Source organism: Squalius cephalus (genome assembly GCF_949319135.1).
Source record: "Squalius cephalus genome assembly, chromosome: 15".
NCBI classification, from domain to species: domain Eukaryota; kingdom Metazoa; phylum Chordata; class Actinopteri; order Cypriniformes; family Leuciscidae; genus Squalius; species Squalius cephalus.
Genome location: NC_137136.1, coordinates 2,532,523 through 2,551,501, shown reverse-complemented (window position 1 = coordinate 2,551,501; position 18,979 = coordinate 2,532,523). Strand labels below are relative to the sequence as shown.

At 37.0% G+C, this 18,979-nt stretch overlaps 2 protein-coding genes across 2 annotated transcripts in view; one reads left to right on the top strand and one right to left on the bottom strand.

Annotated features, from left to right (window-relative positions):
* The window catches only part of LOC307172232 (uncharacterized protein), a 381,392-nt gene that overhangs the window by 155,602 nt on the left and 206,811 nt on the right, over positions 1–18,979 (bottom strand). The window lies entirely within an intron of this gene.
* vsig10l (V-set and immunoglobulin domain containing 10 like) lies at positions 3,762–18,466 on the top strand. Its single transcript, XM_079894388.1, has 10 exons — positions 3,762–4,124; positions 5,956–6,276; positions 9,184–9,459; positions 9,595–9,861; positions 12,290–12,532; positions 13,632–13,910; positions 14,680–14,772; positions 14,881–15,096; positions 17,984–18,172; positions 18,426–18,466. Exons 1-9 carry the CDS (start codon positions 4,076–4,078, stop codon positions 18,127–18,129), a joined length of 1,890 nt encoding a protein of 629 aa, XP_079750514.1. The 5' UTR covers positions 3,762–4,075; the 3' UTR covers positions 18,130–18,172; positions 18,426–18,466.

Sequence of the window (18,979 nt, the reverse complement as noted above, 5' to 3'; positions counted from 1 at the left end):
CAGTGCCATTGTTTTGTCTCAAGATGCACGCCAGTAATGTTTTTTTTTGTTGTTGTTGTTCTAAAGCACATTTTTAGAAGCTATAATGAAATACCCAAATTGAACTAAGGACAAATCCTGGCTTTATCTAAACCCTGTCTGTGAAACCGGGTCTGGGTTAGAAATTAAGGATTAAGGTTAACCCTAACCCTAACCTTAAGACTTGTCTACAGACGTTTATTTAACAGCATGGTGTTAACTGCAGTGGTTAGGCCTTTAGCATTGATAAAGGACAAAAATCTTCTCACTGTGACAGTCTGTTTAGTAAAGATTGTTTGTATGGATTGTCCCTAAACTAGAGCTATTGATGCACTCAAGACATACCTGTATCATAAAGATCGTATTTACAAATTGAACATACATGAACGCCGCCACAATGATGAAAATATGAGTAGGAAGCTTGGGATTTTCTTTAAGCCCGATCTTGAAGAGTTATGAGTGTGTCAGTGAGAAACATGTAATACCACAATACTTTGGTATTTAGCAGTTACATTGCCAGGCTTTTCTATTTACAATGAAGTAAGCTAATGCCTGCACAAAATATGACAGTATTATAGTATAACAATATAACATGTAATGATACATTTTACAGTGGCTTCATAAATTAATTTAAAACATAAAAAAAAAACAAATAGTAAAACCTCATGAATACAAACTTCCCAGGAGGACTTAAAAGCATCATGTGTGCATCATGAACCCTGTTGGTGTCTGACCAGCAAGATCAATTTAACAGTTAATGATATAGTCCGTAAATTTACAGTCAGTTAATTAATTTACAGATATTGTTTGTCATTTTGTTCTGAACTAGTTCTGGCTGTCAGTCATTGACTGTTTCTGGATGTCAACGGACGTCCAGATTATAGTCAGCATGAACGTCTTTTCTGAACTAGTTCTGGCTGTCAGTGGACGTTTAGATTATGGCCGGATTGGACATCTTTATTCACGTCATTTATGGACTGTTTCTGGATGTCAAAGGACGTCCAGATTATAGTCAGCATGAACGTCTTTTCTGAACTAGTTCTGGCTGTCAGTGGACGTTTAGATTATGGCCGGATTGGACATCTTTATTCACGTCATCTATGGACTGTTTCTGGATGTCAAAGGACGTCCAGATTATAGTCAGCATGAACGTCTTTTCTGAACTAGTTCTGGCTGTCTGTGGACGTTTAGATTATGGCCGGATTGGACATCTTTATTCACGTCATCTATGGACTGTTTCTGGATGTCAAAGGACGTCCAGATTATAGTCAGCATGAACGTCTTTTCTGAACTAGTTCTGGCTGTCTGTGGACGTTTAGATTATGGCCGGATTGGACATCTTTATTCACGTCATCTATGGACTGTTTCTGGATGTCAAAGGACGTCCAGATTATAGTCAGCATGAACGTCTTTTCTGAACTATTTCTGGCTGTCAGTGGACGTTTAGATTATGGCCGGATTGGACATCTTTATACACGTCATTTATGGACTGTTTCTGGATGTCAACGGACGTCCAGATTATAGTCAGCATGAACGTCTTTTCTGAACTAGTTCTGGCTGTCTGTGGACGTTTAGATTATGGCCGGATTGGACATCTTTATTCACGTCATTTATGGACTGTTTCTGGATGTCAACGGACGTCCAGATTATAGTCAGCATGAACGTCTTTTCTGAACTATTTCTGGCTGTCAGTGGACGTTTAGATTATGGCCGGATTGGACATCTTTATTCACGTCATTTATGGACTGTTTCTGGATGTCAACGGACGTCCAGATTATAGTCAGCATGAACGTCTTTTCTGGACTAGTTCTGGCTGTCAGTGGATGTTTAGATTATGGCTGGATTGGACATCTTTATTCACGTCATTTATGGACTGTTTCTGGATGTCAACGGACGTCCAGATTATAGTCAGCATGAACGTCTTTTCTGAACTATTTCTGGCTGTCAGTGGACGTTTAGATTATGGCCGGATTGGACATCTTTATACACGTCATTTATGGACTGTTTCTGGATGTCAACGGACGTCCAGATTATAGTCAGCATGAACGTCTTTTCTGGACTAGTTCTGGCTGTCAGTGGATGTTTAGATTATGGCCGGATTGGACATCTTTATACACGTCATTTATGGACTGTTTCTGGATGTCAACGGACGTCCAGATTATAGTCAGTATGAACGTCTTTTCTGAACTAGTTCTGGCTGTCAGTGGATGTTTAGATTATGGCCGGATTGGACATCTTTATACACGTCATTTATGGACTGTTTCTGGATGTCAACGGACGTCCAGATTATAGTCAGCATGAACGTCTTTTCTGGACTAGTTCTGGCTGTCAGTGGATGTTTAGATTATGGCCGGATTGGACATCTTTATACACGTCATTTATGGACTGTTTCTGGATGTCAACGGACGTCCAGATTATAGTCAGTATGAACGTCTTTTCTGAACTAGTTCTGGCTGTCAGTGGACGTTTAGATTATGGCCGGATTGGACATCTTTATACACGTCATTTATGGACTGTTTCTGGATGTCAACGGACGTCCAGATTATAGTCAGCATGAACGTCTTTTCTGGACTAGTTCTGGCTGTCAGTGGATGTTTAGATTATGGCTGGATTGGACATCTTTATTCACGTCATTTATGGACTGTTTCTGGATGTCAACGGACGTCCAGATTATAGTCAGCATGAACGTCTTTTCTGAACTATTTCTGGCTGTCAGTGGACGTTTAGATTATGGCCGGATTGGACATCTTTATACACGTCATTTATGGACTGTTTCTGGATGTCAACGGACGTCCAGATTATAGTCAGCATGAACGTCTTTTCTGGACTAGTTCTGGCTGTCAGTGGATGTTTAGATTATGGCCGGATTGGACATCTTTATACACGTCATTTATGGACTGTTTCTGGATGTCAACGGACGTCCAGATTATAGTCAGTATGAACGTCTTTTCTGAACTAGTTCTGGCTGTCTGTGGACGTTTAGATTATGGCCGGATTGGACATCTTTATTCACGTCATTTATGGACTGTTTCTGGATGTCAACGGACGTCCAGATTATAGTCAGCATGAACGTCTTTTCTGGACTAGTTCTGGCTGTCAGTGGACGTTTAGATTATGGCCGGATTGGACATCTTTATTCACGTCATTTATGGACTGTTTCTGGATGTCAACGGACGTCCAGATTATAGTCAGTATGAACGTCTTTTCTGAACTAGTTCTGGCTGTCAGTGGACGTTTAGATTATGGCCGGATTGGACATAATTTCTCAGTGTCATTAATAGACTAATTCTGGCTGTCAATGGACGTTCAGTTCATGGCCTGGACGGGCGGACTTGATTTCAACCTGTTTTGTACGTCCACAGACGTCGCTTGCTCAGTGGGGTATGTCAAATATGTATCACAATTTCTATGCATGCAAAATATAGGCCTATATGTAAACAAGCAACTAAATATATATATAATACAATGTAAAATAACAATACAATTTAATTTTTTTTTGCTTAAGTAGTAATCATTACAAATTAGTGCAGGTATTATTTTTGAGTTCATCAACAATTCTGTCATAATTTTCTCGACCTCATGTTGTTGTTCTAAACCTGTAATGTATGTTTCTTTCTTTCTTCTGTGGAACACAAGGTGCTATTATTATTATTATGCAGAATAAGCCATTTTAGTATTTTTTTTTTTTTTTTTTTTTTTTTTTGTATTTGGGGGATAAGTTATGCGATGAACGTGGAGGTGGAGGCTGTCAGTCATTAACAAACTGCTTCACGTCTCTTTTGTTTTCCACGGAAGAAAGAATGTCGTACAGGTTTGAAATGACAATTTGGTTTGAACTATCGCTTTAAACGCCGAACGCTAAGCCCCGCCCACTCGCACACTTCATGTGTGACTGACGGAATGATTTCTCCAGGTAAATCTCACCTGGACAGAGGAGTTTTGGGAATCTCTCAGGGATGTGGAGTGACTTCACAGCTATTCATCAGTTTTCGAAGGAATATGACTTCATCATCAAAATTAAAACCCTGACCTACAGCTTTAGTTCGAGTTTGTCGACATGCAAACGCTGTTTAGTTTGATTTGTGTTCTTTTGTTCTTCATTGCAGGTAAGTCAAAATCAAATCTCATCATTTATACCATTAAATTAAATTATTATTCATTTTATTGTAAGTGACAGTCTTTAACATAACTCTGAGTAAGACTGAGTAAAAAGCTTAATTCGTCTATTATTATTATCACGATATCAATACGCAGCAAACACATTTGCTTGTGACACATTGCATTTCTACTATGGCAACTTCATAACAACGTAAGATAATGGTCTTGTTTATGGATTGTGATACTGGTTTACTGGAAATGGATAATATAACTAAAACTCTAATTTTGTTTGGAAAATATCATATAGCCTTACATAAAGAAAAATGTATGTTAATAAAGGCCTTCTGAAGTGATGTGATGCATTGGTGTAAGAAAAATATCCATATTTAAAACTTTATCGACTAAAATAACTTTTATTTACCCATTAAATATGGATATTTTTTGATTTTTAAATACATAAACGCATGGCTTCACTTCAGAAGGCCTTTGTTAACCCCGGCGACTCATGGAGCACTTTAATCATGAATGGATGTGCTTTGATGGACTTTCAAAGACATACACCCATTCACTGCCATTATAAAGCTTGGAAGAGCCAGGACATTTTTTTAATATAACTCTGATTGTATTCGTCTGAAAGAAGAATGTTATATACACCTAGGATGGCTTCAGGGTGAGTAAGTCATGGGCTAATTTTCATTTTTGGGTGAACTAACCCGTTAAAGGCACACTATGCAGTTTCTGTTTTTCTCAAACAGCGCCCCCTAGAGTCGCTGTGAAGTACTTGTGTTTAACATTACTGTCGTAAATACCACTCACATACCACCGTCTCTGCACTCTTCCGACCACACTTTCTTCATTTTCTTCGTCGACTCTGCCATGATTCACGTCTGAAATGCGTGAGTGTCTTCCACAGAGGCTGCTTCATGTGTTGTTGATGTATGTAACTTCGTGCCGTGAAGCAAGTCGTGATTCTCGCGAGATTTGTCGGATCGCCACCTCTCAAACCTTCATTGCTGGTTTTGCTAGCTTTGTTATCGGAATGATTCGCCCTACTACGAGTTCGTTTACCATCGAAATGATTTCGAAGCTGTTATATTAAGGGACAAATCTTGTACAATGGCCCTGAACGGTGGTTCGATGTCAACATTGTGACAACGCTGTAACAACCTTCACAACACAACGTAGTTATAGCAACCTTTTGGCCATGTTGTTAAAACGTTGTTAGAAGGTTGTGCCAACGTTCTGTGTTTGACATAATCTCAGTGATTGCAACACAAAAACTGTTATGTGCATTTTCATCTACAATTACATATAAAGCCTTATGAAATCCTTGTGGTGTGGTATTATAATATTAGCAGTTTTTCAATCGTTTTTGACCTTAAAAAAAAAAACTCTTGTCAGTCACTAACTTAGTGAACTTGGTCAGTAGTATTACTATTAGGCTACCTTAACGTCAGCAGGTCAGCCAATGATCAATTAAATGTAAGTTATTTTACATTTTTGTTTAAGTTTACTTTAAGTTCATGAATGCCACTCTTATATATTTCTCTATAATCAAATCTTAATATAGTCATTTAGGTAATATCTAACATCTGGGTTTTGTTTAAAAGTACCAATTCAACGTTGTTGACAAATTTACCCACTTTTTGAATAACATAAATAATCGCATTGGGATGTAATGGTTAAGGTAATTTAATGTTGTAGATTTCAGGGTTAATCTGTACATTGAAGAAGCAACATCTTAGATTGTACGCTTGCAAACACCCACAAAACTGTAACATCATGGCAGAGTTTTGCAAGAAGAATTATTGCTCTCTTTTTTGTCCCCTAACACTACAGGTAACGTATGTTATCTGACCATCTCACCCACGGGACCCGTATCGGTTGAAGCTCTTGTGGGCACCAATGTGACGCTCAGCGTGTCTCACGCTGGTGTCTCTCGGCCTGAGGTCATGTGGTTTATGGGAGACCGTCTGATCGCCAGATGGACCGTTGGTGACGGCTCACTTTCAGGTGTTGATTTAGACGTTTTAAAACCAGAACAGGACGGATCCCTCACCTTCAGAAATGTGTCCCTCAGTTATAACGGGACATACACTGTGGAAATGACTAAAATCGGGGAGGCAAAGGTCAGCGCTACATTTGACCTCTTTGTTTACGGTGAGTATGGAGAATATGGCTGAGAATACAGTATGTGTGTGTGGAAACATTTTCTAAATAGCGATAGACAGTTATTGATTGTTTATATTTGACTGTATTGATCAATAACTGATTAACAAAACCTACTGGTTTGAACATGTAGCCAAATAGATTTAGCTTTTTATTTTTTTGGATAAGTATTTTGGGTAACACTTTATTTTATAGTGTCCTTGTTACATGTTACATGTAATTACCATAGTAATAACAGTAAATTATGCATAATACATGCAACTAATCCTCAACCAAAATACCTTAACCCTATGGTATTTACATGTAGTTGCTTAATATTACTCAGTTCTTAAATATATAATTACACTGTAACAATGACACCTTAAAATAAAGTGTAACTGTATATTGTAAAGCGAGTGTTAAAAATTAAAATTTCAACCATTAAATTATATTTTTCATATACACCTTGTTCTTTAGATGCCATTAAAAAAAAATTCATAATGTACTTTGTAATGCATTATATATCTTTTCATAAATAATTGTAACCAAAGTTAAAATGCATACTAATATTTGCAGATTCCTTGTTACATCTAAAATGTAACAGTGGCCGATAAATCTAAAACCAAATTTTTAGATAATTTTTGAAAGCCTGATTAGAGAAACAAAAGCCTCACCATTAAAAGCCATGTCTCAAGCACTTCAACATAAATCAAACAAAAAAGTACAGTAGCCTAGTTTGAACCAGTGTAAGTTTTAAAATAAATTGTACACTCCTATGGCCAACGTTCCTTAAAAAAATTGAATAAAATCGAATCATATTTCAAGCGATTCAAACCATCATGGCGAACAGCAGTGTCTCTTAATCCATTATTTATCGGCTTTAATACATCAGCCAAAATTTTCTTATCGAGCCGATTATAATAACATTTAAAAATTAACATACATATCGTCCGATACCGATATGTTGTCCGATATATCTTGCATCCTTAATATGTTCATGAATAAAATTAAAGCTGCAGTCCGTATTTTTTCCTCTTTGTCGCCATCTCTGTTCGAAATCTGCAATTGCAGTTATTCGTGGAATTATCAACTGTACGTGGGTTGTGCCTCGGCACGGCACAGCGCGGATGAATCCGATGTTCTGAGGAGAACGTGCGGCTGTCAGTCGCCGCCGGTGTGGATACGCATTCGCAATCACAGATTATACTTTTTGGAAATATGACTAACATAAGAGTTTTCACCGGAAAATGTCCTCTGAACAAGTAACATCCACTTTTGTTCTGACCAACTAAGGGGAAAAAAGCATTGCAGTAAATCGCGCTGATTAACGATCGCTTATCATATCACGTCAAACCGTGCAAATTATACTTTGTTCTCAAATTGTTAATGTTCACAACATCAGCATTGCGTGACTACATTTAATGCTCTTCCGATATTTATCCTTGTTTTCGCACGGGCCGGTTGCAGTCTCTTTTTTTCTCCGAAGTCTTTCGCGTTTATTCGGGTGAATCTCCAGTTGTCACTTTCTGGATCCGCCATCATATTGATAAGTTTAATTATATCAAGAGCTGTGAGAAAAGGCTATAAATCTCCACCTCCGACATCCTCACACTCATCGCCTACTAGCCGAGACTCTTCTTCATGTGGACAGATGTGACGTAATTACGCAAAGACATGCTCGAATTTCCCGCGTAAATCCACCAGTAGCACTGGAGTTAAAAACATTATTACAAGCTTACCGTTCTGAATCGAGCTAAGGTAAGCAGAGTTTTGAACACTGGCTGGTTATGTACTTGCTCAATTTTATTTTGGATAATTTTTAACCCAAAGAAGCTACGGACTGCAGCTTTAAGCAATAATTATTTTAAAGCGTTTCGCTTTTGCTAAAGACTGTCATTATTTACTAGTTTAGCTATTGTTCCTCGTCTCATGATATTGAGAACAGGCGCGCTCAACTCCCAAATCATTTATGGGTGTGAGTAGTAAAAAAATAGTCAAAAATAAAGATGAAAAACCGCACTCTCAAGGTATAATTTCAGAAATTTATTGTAACCATGTCCACACAGACGCGTTTCGGCCTAAGCCATCATCAGTGTGTACTGTGAAACACCGAAAAGATTGTTTTTTTTAAAAAAACATCACAGGTGAACCTCATTCCTCAAATCATCAGAACCATCAGGTGCATCAAGTTACCAACATTGTGGAAACACAAGGAATAACACAACACAACCGGCCATAGATAATGTTCACATGTGACCCTTATGAACAATTACCAAAAAAAAAAAATATATATATATATTGTATTATATACATATTTAACAAATCAAATAAATTTAAACAAATTAAATTGATCAAATTAATTTTAATTTCAAATTACATGATTTCACAAAAAACGATTTAAAGGCAACTCTTCATTCAAACCATTAGGGTATACTGTTTGAAGTGTATAAATCCAAAAGGCCTCTCGTTGAAGAAGGTAGCGCTCCCTATCTCCACCCCGTTGAAAAGATTTAACTAACTCGATGCCCTGAAATTTCAGAGTACAAATATCATGCCCAAATTCATTAAAATGTCTGGCCACGGGTGACTTAATATCGTGATTGCGTATGTTACTTTTGTGTTCGTGTAATCTTATTCTTAACTCTCTTTTTGTTTTACCAACATAACAGAGCCCACATGGGCATTTGAGCAAGTAAACAACAAAGGACGTACGGCAAGTAATTCTCCCTCTCACAGAGAATGCCTTGCCAGTCCGTGGATGTGAAAAAGAATTACCCATAATCATCGCATTACAATATGACCTCGTCTCATGACACATGCGTATTAGAGTATTTATTAAATGTCTTTTCACTTTCAGCAGAAAAATCAGTGTTGGAGTTGGTAAGTGTGATTAATTTCCACGAGTCTCTTTCTCAATAGATATCCTCATGAATGCATCCCTGCACACTGATTCAGATGATGACGCCGTTGAGGGTGAAGCGAAGTTCATCTTGTATTACAGCACAGTGCGAGGGGAGGCCAAAGAGGCGAGGTGGTGTTTTAATGGGATCCAGGTAAAAAATGCATCTCGTTATTCCATCGCTGGAAAGAAACTCACAATTAACCAGCCCAGTAGGAGTGACGCGGGTCGCTACTCTGTATTACTAACCAACCCGTTCAGCAATGAGACGCTTCACAGGAACGTCACGGTGCTGTGTGAGTATATATGGGAATGTTTATGACTCTTGGATCTTGTTACCTTAGGCAGAATGTCATTAAGATGCTTCTACTTTCCCAACAGTAGCCCGTTTCATTTCCGACATCTTATGTTCCCTCTTTTGCTGCCCTTAGATGGACCAGATAAGCCAGTTCTCAAGGTCAGTCCCACAAAAGCAGTCTTTGTTTCGGGAGAGTCTGTGTTCCTCTCCTGTCGGGCCGAGGGTGAACCGGCCCCCTCCACATCGTGGTTTTTCAATGGCGAGTCTATTGCAGCGTCTGGAGCCGGAACAGTCCATCTCACCAATCTTAAGACGAGTCAAAGTGGCGTTTACACTTGTGTGATGGTCAACACCAGAACTGAGGCCACACTTCAGAGAAACCTCACTGTAATCATCTATGGTACGAGTTTGCAGTTCAGATTTAATATGGGCAAAATATGGGAATACTATTCAATATTATCTTCGGATGGCTTGATATTTTTTCTGCTGACGGTGTATGAGACAAGAAAACATCCAAAATACACATTTAAGTGTTTATTTTATTTTATTTTAGTACATTGTACAACTTTATCTTTAAAGGCTGTGAGTTTTTTTCATCTCCACGTCAGCTGCACTTATACACAAGATTTTACAGTTTTATTCATATCTGTATTCTGAAGGGTTTTAATAGAGTTTGTTCATATATCATTCGTCTAATTTATATTACATTTTAACCCTAAAAACATTGTGAAAGTGTTTTTTTTTTCTGGCTGTTGACAGTACTTTTTTAGGCTATTGGGTGATGAAACGAGATCCAAAATCCTCTCTGTAAAAACCTTTTTATCAACAAAATGGCGGTAAAAATCAGTGTTGGCGAGTATATAAAACGGTGTCAATCACCAATGCAAAATTGTGAGATCATGGACGTGAACGACGCCAATTTCAAGTCTTGCCAATTTAAATATTCAAGCTCAAAAAGACGCGAAAGTATGGAAGCTTGTTTCCGCCACAAAATAAAACATTTGAAAAGATAATTGCGACTTTTTATCTCACAATTGCGAGATTACATCTCACAATTCTGACTTTATTTCTCAGAATTGTGAGATATAAAGTCAGAATTGCGTGAAATAAAGTCGCAATTGCGTGTTATAAAATCAGAATTGCGAGATATAAAGTCAGAATTGCGAGATATAAAGTCAGAATTGCGAGATATAAAGTCAGAATTGCGAGATATAAAGTCAGAATTGCGTAAAATAAAGTCGCAATTGCGTGTTATAAAGTCAGAATTTTGACTTTTTTTCTTGCAATTGCGACTTTATATCACGCAATTCTGACTTTATATCTCGCAATTCTGACATCTTTTCTCACAATTGTGGGATATAAACTCACAATTGTGAGATATAGGCCTAAAGTCCAATTCTAAGGAAAAAAAAGACGTTTTTTTTTTTTTTTTTTTTAACCTCAGAATAGTTTATATCTCACAATTCTGACTTTATAACATGCAATTGCGACTTTATATAATGCAATTCTGACTTTATATCTCCCAATTGCGACTTTATTTCTCAGAATTGCGACTTTATATCTCGCAATTGTGACTTTATTTCTCATAATTGCGACTTTATTTCTCACAATTCTGACTTCATATCTCGCAATTCTTAGAAAAAAAGTCACAATTCTGAATTAATATATCAAAATTGTGAGATAAAAAGTCGCAATTATTATTATTTATATATTAGGCCTATTCAGTGGCGGAAACAAGCTTCCATAGGGAACTTGCGTCACTGACGGCGAGAAAATACTAAGCTCTCTTTTTCTTGCGCTTGAACAGACATATTCAAACAAAATTATGTTAAAATGCCTGTCTTGGCAAATATCCTTGTAAACATAGTCAGTTATGTCTTAACTGAACGGAAAAAGTTGAGAAATAAAACGTAACAGTATTAGACTGTGGCTGTCAAATGCAGCTTTGCGGAGTTCAACAGCTCTGGCCGAGCTGTGATATAAACTAAAGGCTATTGGCTGTTTAAAAAGGGGAAGAGCTGCTCGATATGCCCCGTCCTGTCTTCCTTTTTCAGTGGAAATCATTGAATAATGCTGCAAGTTTTAAGGCTCTTCAATGGGACTTTAATTTTAATCAGACAACAAAAGACAAATAACTATCACTTATTGCTCTTGACTGAATAATTGTTGTAACTTTAATAAGGATTAATCTATGTTTCATGGCTGGTAAAAAAAAATATTTATGGCTGGTATTACAAAAAGTAAGACCTGGTCAAGTTATGGCTTGGAGAGATGTCTTCTACTTTACATTTGGAACAAATCAGATACTGTTTGAAGGGAAAATTTGAGCAGTTTGACACAATCTGGCACCCTTTTAGCTGTTATAGATGGAAACCATGTGGTTTAATGCATCTTTTTGTTAATGTAATGTTTTAACATTCCTTCATCATACCTTTTCAAGTCAATGTAAACAGTTCGGGTATGGGATGGTTTGTTTATATATATATATATATATATATATATATATATATATATATATATATATATATATATAATTTTTTTGTTTTTTTTTTTTGTTTTTTTTTTGTATTTGTATTATTGGTAAAGAGACATCTGTAAGATTGTAAAAAATTGTTTTAAATTGTCTTCCAATAAAACTTACTTGACAAAAAAGTAAGACCTGTGTGAAAGGGATAGACTTACAGCCTCGTTTCCATTCCTGTCAAAAATTAAATCTGGTGCTACCTTGGCTTAGGTCTATTAGGCAAGTCATTTAAAGTTAAACCAGTCTGTTCATATGTTAGTCAATACAGATATGCTCTTATCAACTCTGCTTTTCACCCTGGCAGAGGCTCCCAGTGGCGGGCCGGCGTGTTCGGTTCAGACAGTGAATGGAGCATTGCTGCAGTTCCTCTGTCTGTGGCCAGGAGGCGCTCCAGAAGCACAGGTGTCTTTCCCCAGCCTGAGCCTCAATGCCAGTGGATACGGCAATTACAGCATCACTATAAATGACACTCAGAGATTACATGGACAAGAAATCATCTGTAAAGCTGACCATCCTCTGAATCAGACACAGTGCAGTGTCATTCCCCGTAAGTCAAGCTCTGTTTCTCACTTGCATATCAAATATCTAGTGGTGCAAATCAACTCTACTGGGAATTTTCTTGTATTTTTAAAAGTTATTGTATGATGAATATTATTTAAAAATAAATAACTAATAGTCATCATAACTTCTAATAGTATAAGGAAATTCTAGAGATATGAAGCAGAATTAATTTGTAACAAAATAATTAATATTGCAAACTTAGATGTGATGAATTGAGTTGTAGAAATCACTCTTTTACTCTTGCTATTAAACTTTGTGTTCTGCCTACATAGGCAGCATCTGAACTGAAATGTAACCTAATAAGTGATCGATTTTCCATATGTCATTAAAATAGTGCACAGAAAAATTGATTCAGTTTTAATAATGACAAACAAAAATGGCAAAAAAAAAGAAGTTTTGTTGAAGTGTGTTACTAAGATGCACAATACCCTAATAAGAATAAAAATACATTGCACACACTTATTGGGTTACAATTGTGCAAATTTAACTAAACATTTTGGTAACACTTTATTTTACAGTGTCCTTGTTGCATATGTTACATGTACTTACCGTAGTAATAACAGTAAATTTTGCATAATTACAAGTAACCTTCAACCAAATCCTAATCCTACCCTAACCCTATAGTAAATACATGTAGTTTCTTAATATTACGGAGTACTTATATAATTATACTGTAACAATGACACCTTAAAATAAAGTGTAACCAAAATTTTCAATGCATTTTTATTTTGAATGAGTTAAATGTATAATTAATATTTTATATTACTGTGTATATATAAAATATTTATTTATTTATAATTTCTGCAGATATAATTTCTGCAAAAAAAAAAATTTAAAAAAATAAATAAATTATATATATATATATATATATATATATATATATATATATATATATATATATGTGTGTGTATATATATATATGTATATGTATGTATGTATGTATGTATATATATGCATTTGTTTATTAATCCACCATCTATATAGAGTGCTCCAAATTGTTTGTTTGAGGTTTCATTAAATTATGAAGCTTTAGAAAACTGTAAGGCATTGGAACGAAGCCTGTAAGTCATGAAATGATGTTGCAGGGGCTCCTGTGGATTTTCTGCCTGTAATTTTAACCAGCATGAGTGAAGATGAATGGACGACGGTTGTGATCCACTGCTCTGCTGAAGCCACACCTCAAGCCCTTGTGCGCTGGATCAAGAATGGAGACCGCTTGCAAACTGGGGCCAAATACCAGATCAGTGCAAACACAACTCAGCTGTTTATTCACCATTTCAATGCCACTTCTTCAGACCTGGACACCTACACATGCACTGCCATCAACCCTCTCGGAAACACAACCGTGGACACGACGCTGCTCGGTATGGATTTATCATTAGCAATAATGAGCTGTTTGAGCTTTCAGATGTCTATACCACTTAAAAACTTGACCAAATGCATTGTGAACTTTAGGCCAATATGGAATCAGTCAGAAACAAAATATATTGACCGTGCAATTCAGAAGTTTGATTTTTTAAGAAATGAAAACTTTTTTCAGCAGGGATGCATTAAATTGATCAAAAATCACAGTTTCCACAAAAATATTAAGAACTGTTTTCAACACTGATATCGAGCAGCAAATCATCATATCAGAGTGATTTCTGAAGGATCATGTGACACTGAAGACTGGAGTAATGATGCTGAAAATACAACTTTGATCACTGGAATAAATTACATTTTAAAATAATTATCAATCAGCTATTTTAAATTGTAATAATATTTCACAATATTACACTTGATTTTAAGGTGCCCTTGTTACAGTGTAATTATATAATTAAGTCTGAGTAGTATTAATTACTATAGGGTTAGGGTTTGGTTTAGGTTAGTTGCATGTAATTATGCATAATTTACTGTTATTACTACAGAAAGTTAATGTAATGTTTAACAAGGACGCTAAAATTAACTGTATTTAATTATTGTATTTTCAATCAAATAAATGCAGCCTTGGAGAGCAAAAGAGACTTCGGAGCTTCCCAAACTTTTGAACACTAGTGCATGTCTTTGAATTCTATTCATTCTATTCTGTTCATCCACAGTAAATATATATAGTTGTGTTTCTTCTCAAAACATGCAATTTCAATCTTTTTTAAGGCCCTCAAATCTCGAATTCAAGTGTTCTCCTGAGTGATGATCAAACAGAAGTAACTCTAACGTGGCATGTTCCTCTCACCTCTGTTATTACAGGTACATGCAAATATTCACAGGTTACATCCATTCTAGCTTTGTTTGAATATTAATTAACATGTAGTTTGCATTTCAGTGCATATTAAAAGGTTCATTGTACTTTTAAAGGCTTTGATATCCAGATGAAGGGCCCAGAGCTCTCAAGCCCGTCTCAACCCAAACGCAACATCATGACAGATTTCCACACCATCCGACTGATGCCGGCCTCGGCTAGAAACACATCCGTGTCAGGAATCGACCCAAAATCCCCTTACTACTTCAGGATCATCCCTAAAGCGGGCAGAACCGCAGGAGAACCGTCACAGCCGCATCGGATCGGACCAGGTGACATGAATCACAAACTGAATACGCTTTAAAGAGCTCACCTAAGCAGGAATTAATTACATTTTCATTGAGCTTTAGAGATAAAAGAGCTTTATATACTATGGGAAAGGCATATTTCGGCACTGATTGTTTTATCTGTCACAGTTGGATGCAGCTTTTTGAAAAGGCTGTTATTGAAAAATAGAGCCATTAAAAATATATATCAGTCCAAAAGCAAACTTGTGTGTTTGCGCAGCTAAACCTTTTTGCAATGAGACCATTTTCATTAAAGTCGGAGGCGATAATACAGAAAATAAACAGCTGTTTAATTTAAGGATCAGAGAGAGGGTGAAATAAAAAGGCCATGAAAAATAAATTATAACTATCTGGACACAGAAACACATTTATAAGTAGAACTTATGAAAAGGTTTGAGGTCGGTTGGATTTTTAATGTTTTTGAAAGAAGTCTTATGCTCAGCAAGGCTGCATTTATTTGATCAAAAATACAGTATAAACTGTGAAATATTATCAAAATTTGTTTTCTATGTGAATATAGTGAAATGTAATTTATTCCTGTGATCACACTTGGCATCCAAAAAGCTTTTCGAACCTTTTCAGTCTGGGTTTAGAATGGGACACAGTACAGAGACGGCCTTGGTTCGTGTTATGAATGACCAGGTTGTCTCAGCTGACTCTGGAGCCTCTACCATCTTGGTCTTGTTAGATCTCAGTGCAGCTTTTGACACAGTGTGCCGTTCTATCCTGCTAAATAGGCTGGAGAGCTGGCTTGGTATCACTGGTACTGTGCTTAACTGGTTCAAATCTTACCTCACTGATCGTTTCCAGTTTGTTGTCTTGGGAAACTACAGTCCGCCATGGTGTTCCTCAGGGATCTGTCCTGGGTCCCATATTGTTTAGTGTTTATATGCTTGCTTTGGGGCAAATAATTAGGAAATATGGTTTTGGGGTATCACTTTTATGCTGATGATACTCAAATTTACATCAGCTCCAAATCTGATCCTACGGTCACCTCTAAAATTCTCTAAAATTCAAAACTCTAAAGCACCTCTAAAAGTGTGTGCAGGAAATAAAAACGTGGATGCACCATCATTTTTTTTAAATTGAATTCTTCTAAGACAGAGATTCTACTCATTGGCACACCTGCGGCTACTGCGGCAACCATCGCTCCAACTAATTACGCAAAGTGTGTTTGGAACGACAGATCTCGACCTGTGGTTAAAGCAGAGTTTCTAGTTTGCATGACATATGGACTCAATAAATCCTTATCTTGAGCAAAATAAGCAAGCTAACATTCATTACTATCTGTGTCTTTATTTAGAATACATACAAATGTCATTTACGCCTTGTAGTTTGTCAATAGATTTAAAGCGTTGTTTTTGAAGACTGCACATGTGCGAACATCCTCTACTACGTAAGAACGAGCCTTTGATTGAATCTGTTGATGTTGTTGTTGATGTTGTTGTTGTTGTTGTTGTTGTTGTTGATTTTGTTGTGTTGTTGATGTTGTTAATGTTGTTGTTGTTGGTGGTGGGTGGTTATTGATGTTGTTGTGTTGTTGATGTTGTTGTTGTTGTTGATGATGTTGTTGTTGGTGGTTGTTGATGTTGTTGTGTTGTTGTTGATGATGTTGTTGTGTTGTTGTTGTTGTTGTGTTTTTGATGATTGTTGTTGATGTTGTTGTGTTGTTGATGTTGTTGTTGTTGTTGTTGTTGTTGTTGTGTTTTTGATGTTGTTGGTTGTTGTGTTGTTGATGTTGTGTTGTTGTTGATGATGATGTTGTTGGTTGTTGTTGTTGTTGTTGTTGTTGTTGTTGGTGGTGGTGGCGGTGGCGGTGGTGGTGGTGGTCGTGGTGGTGGTTGTTGTTGATGTTGTTGTTGTTGATTTTGTTGTGTTGTTGATGTTGTTGTTGTTGGTGGTGGTGGTGGTTGTTGATGTTGTGTTGTTGATGTTGTTGTTGATTGTTGTTGTTGTTGTGTTGTTGATGTTGTTGTGTTGATGTTGTTGTGTTGTTGATGTTGTTGTTGTTGTTGTTGTTGTTGTTGTTGTTGTTGTTGTTGTTGTTGTTGTTGGTGGTGGTGGTGGTGGCGGTGGTGGTGGTGGTCGTGGTGGTGGTTGTTGTTGATGTTGTTGTTGTTGATTTTGTTGTGTTGTTGATGTTGTTGTTGGTGGTGGTTGTTGATGTTGTGTTGTTGATGTTGTTGTTGTTGATTGTTGTTGTTGTTGATGTTGTTGTGTTGTTGATGTTGTTGTGTTGATGTTGTTGTGTTGTTGTTGTGTTGTTGATGTTGATGATTGTTGTTGATGTTGTTGTGTTGTGTTGTTGATGTTGTTGTTGTTGTTGTTGTTGTTGTTGTGTTTTTGATGTTGTTGTGTTGTTGATGTTGTGTTGTTGTTGATGATGATGTTGTTGGTTGTTGATGTTGTTGTTGTTGTTGTTGTTGTTGTTGTTGTTGGTGGTGGCGGTGGCGGTGGTGGTGGTGGTGGTGGTGGTTGTTGTTGATGTTGTTGTTGTTGATTTTGTTGTGTTGTTGATGTTGTTGTTGTTGGTGGTGGTGGTGGTTGTTGATGTTGTGTTGTTGATGTTGTTGTTGTTGTTGTGTTGTTGATGTTGTTGTGTTGATGTTGTTGTGTTGTTGATGTTGTTGTGTTGTTGTTGTGTTTTTGATGTTGATGATGTTGTTGGTTGTTGTTGTTGTTGATGATGATGATGTTGTTGTTGTGTTGTGTTGTGTTGTTGATGTTGTTGTGTTGTGTTGTTGATGTTGTTGTTGTTGTTGTGTTTTTGATGTTGTTGGTTGTTGATGTTGTGTTGTTGTTGATGTTGTGTTGTTGTTGATGATGTTGTTGGTTGTTGTTGATGTTGTTGTTGTTGTCGTTGTGTTGTCAGCTGCCGGACTCAGTGGAGCCTCCATCGCTGGTTTTGCTGCTGGAATCCCCTGTGCTGTTCTCCTCCTCCTCGTTCTGCTGGGCTTCATCTACTGTGGCACTCGTGGTGAGCGATGCTTCCTCAACTCTCTGTTGCTCAACTGCTAGAACATGGCGCCTGCAACATCAAGGTCATGGGTTTAATTCCCAGGTAACACATACTGGCAAAATGCATGCCTTGAAAGCGCCTCCCAAATGCATAAATATAACAAATCAGCCAATACTACTACTAATAATAATGAAACATTTCTGTTTTAATTATAATTTATTTTTGTAAATATCGAGTGTTACCATTTAAGTTAATGTTTAATAAGTGTGTGTTGCATTTTTACAGTGGCTTCAAATGCATCTCATAGGATCTGAACTAATTCATGAATCTGTTCACTGACTCTTTTCCCCAGCAGAGCGAAGCCCCAGGTATCCTGTATCAAGAGCAGTGGAGAAGGTAAGACAGCCCATTCTTGTCTGATAGTGAGGCTGTTCTTCACCTTCTCTTATAGGGGTCATCAGATGCCCCTTTTCCACAAGTATGGTATGATTAAAACTAAATGATAAAGTTAGCAGAAAGTTATCCTCACACCACGCACTAGCATACCTCAATATTTCAAAGACTAAGGAACTGAAATCTGAAATCTGGATTACCAGGGTACCGTTTTTGTGTCTGTGCCTTTAAATGCAAATGAGCTGCTGCTCCCGGCACAGAGGGCGGAGCTTCAAGAGCTTGCACTCACACACACATGCACTGAAAAATTCAAAAAGTTTTAGCCTTTTATGTTCAAACCGGAGTCAGACAATGATGGAGAGACTCGAGAAGAAGTGATGACATGTAGAAGCAACAGGACATTTCTGAATGGTTAGTTGATGAATTTATGAAGCTGATGTGTAGTTATCTTCTAGTCATTGATTAGCATATTCTGTTTTTAATAATCTTTAAATCGTGTTCCGGGGGCGGGGTTTA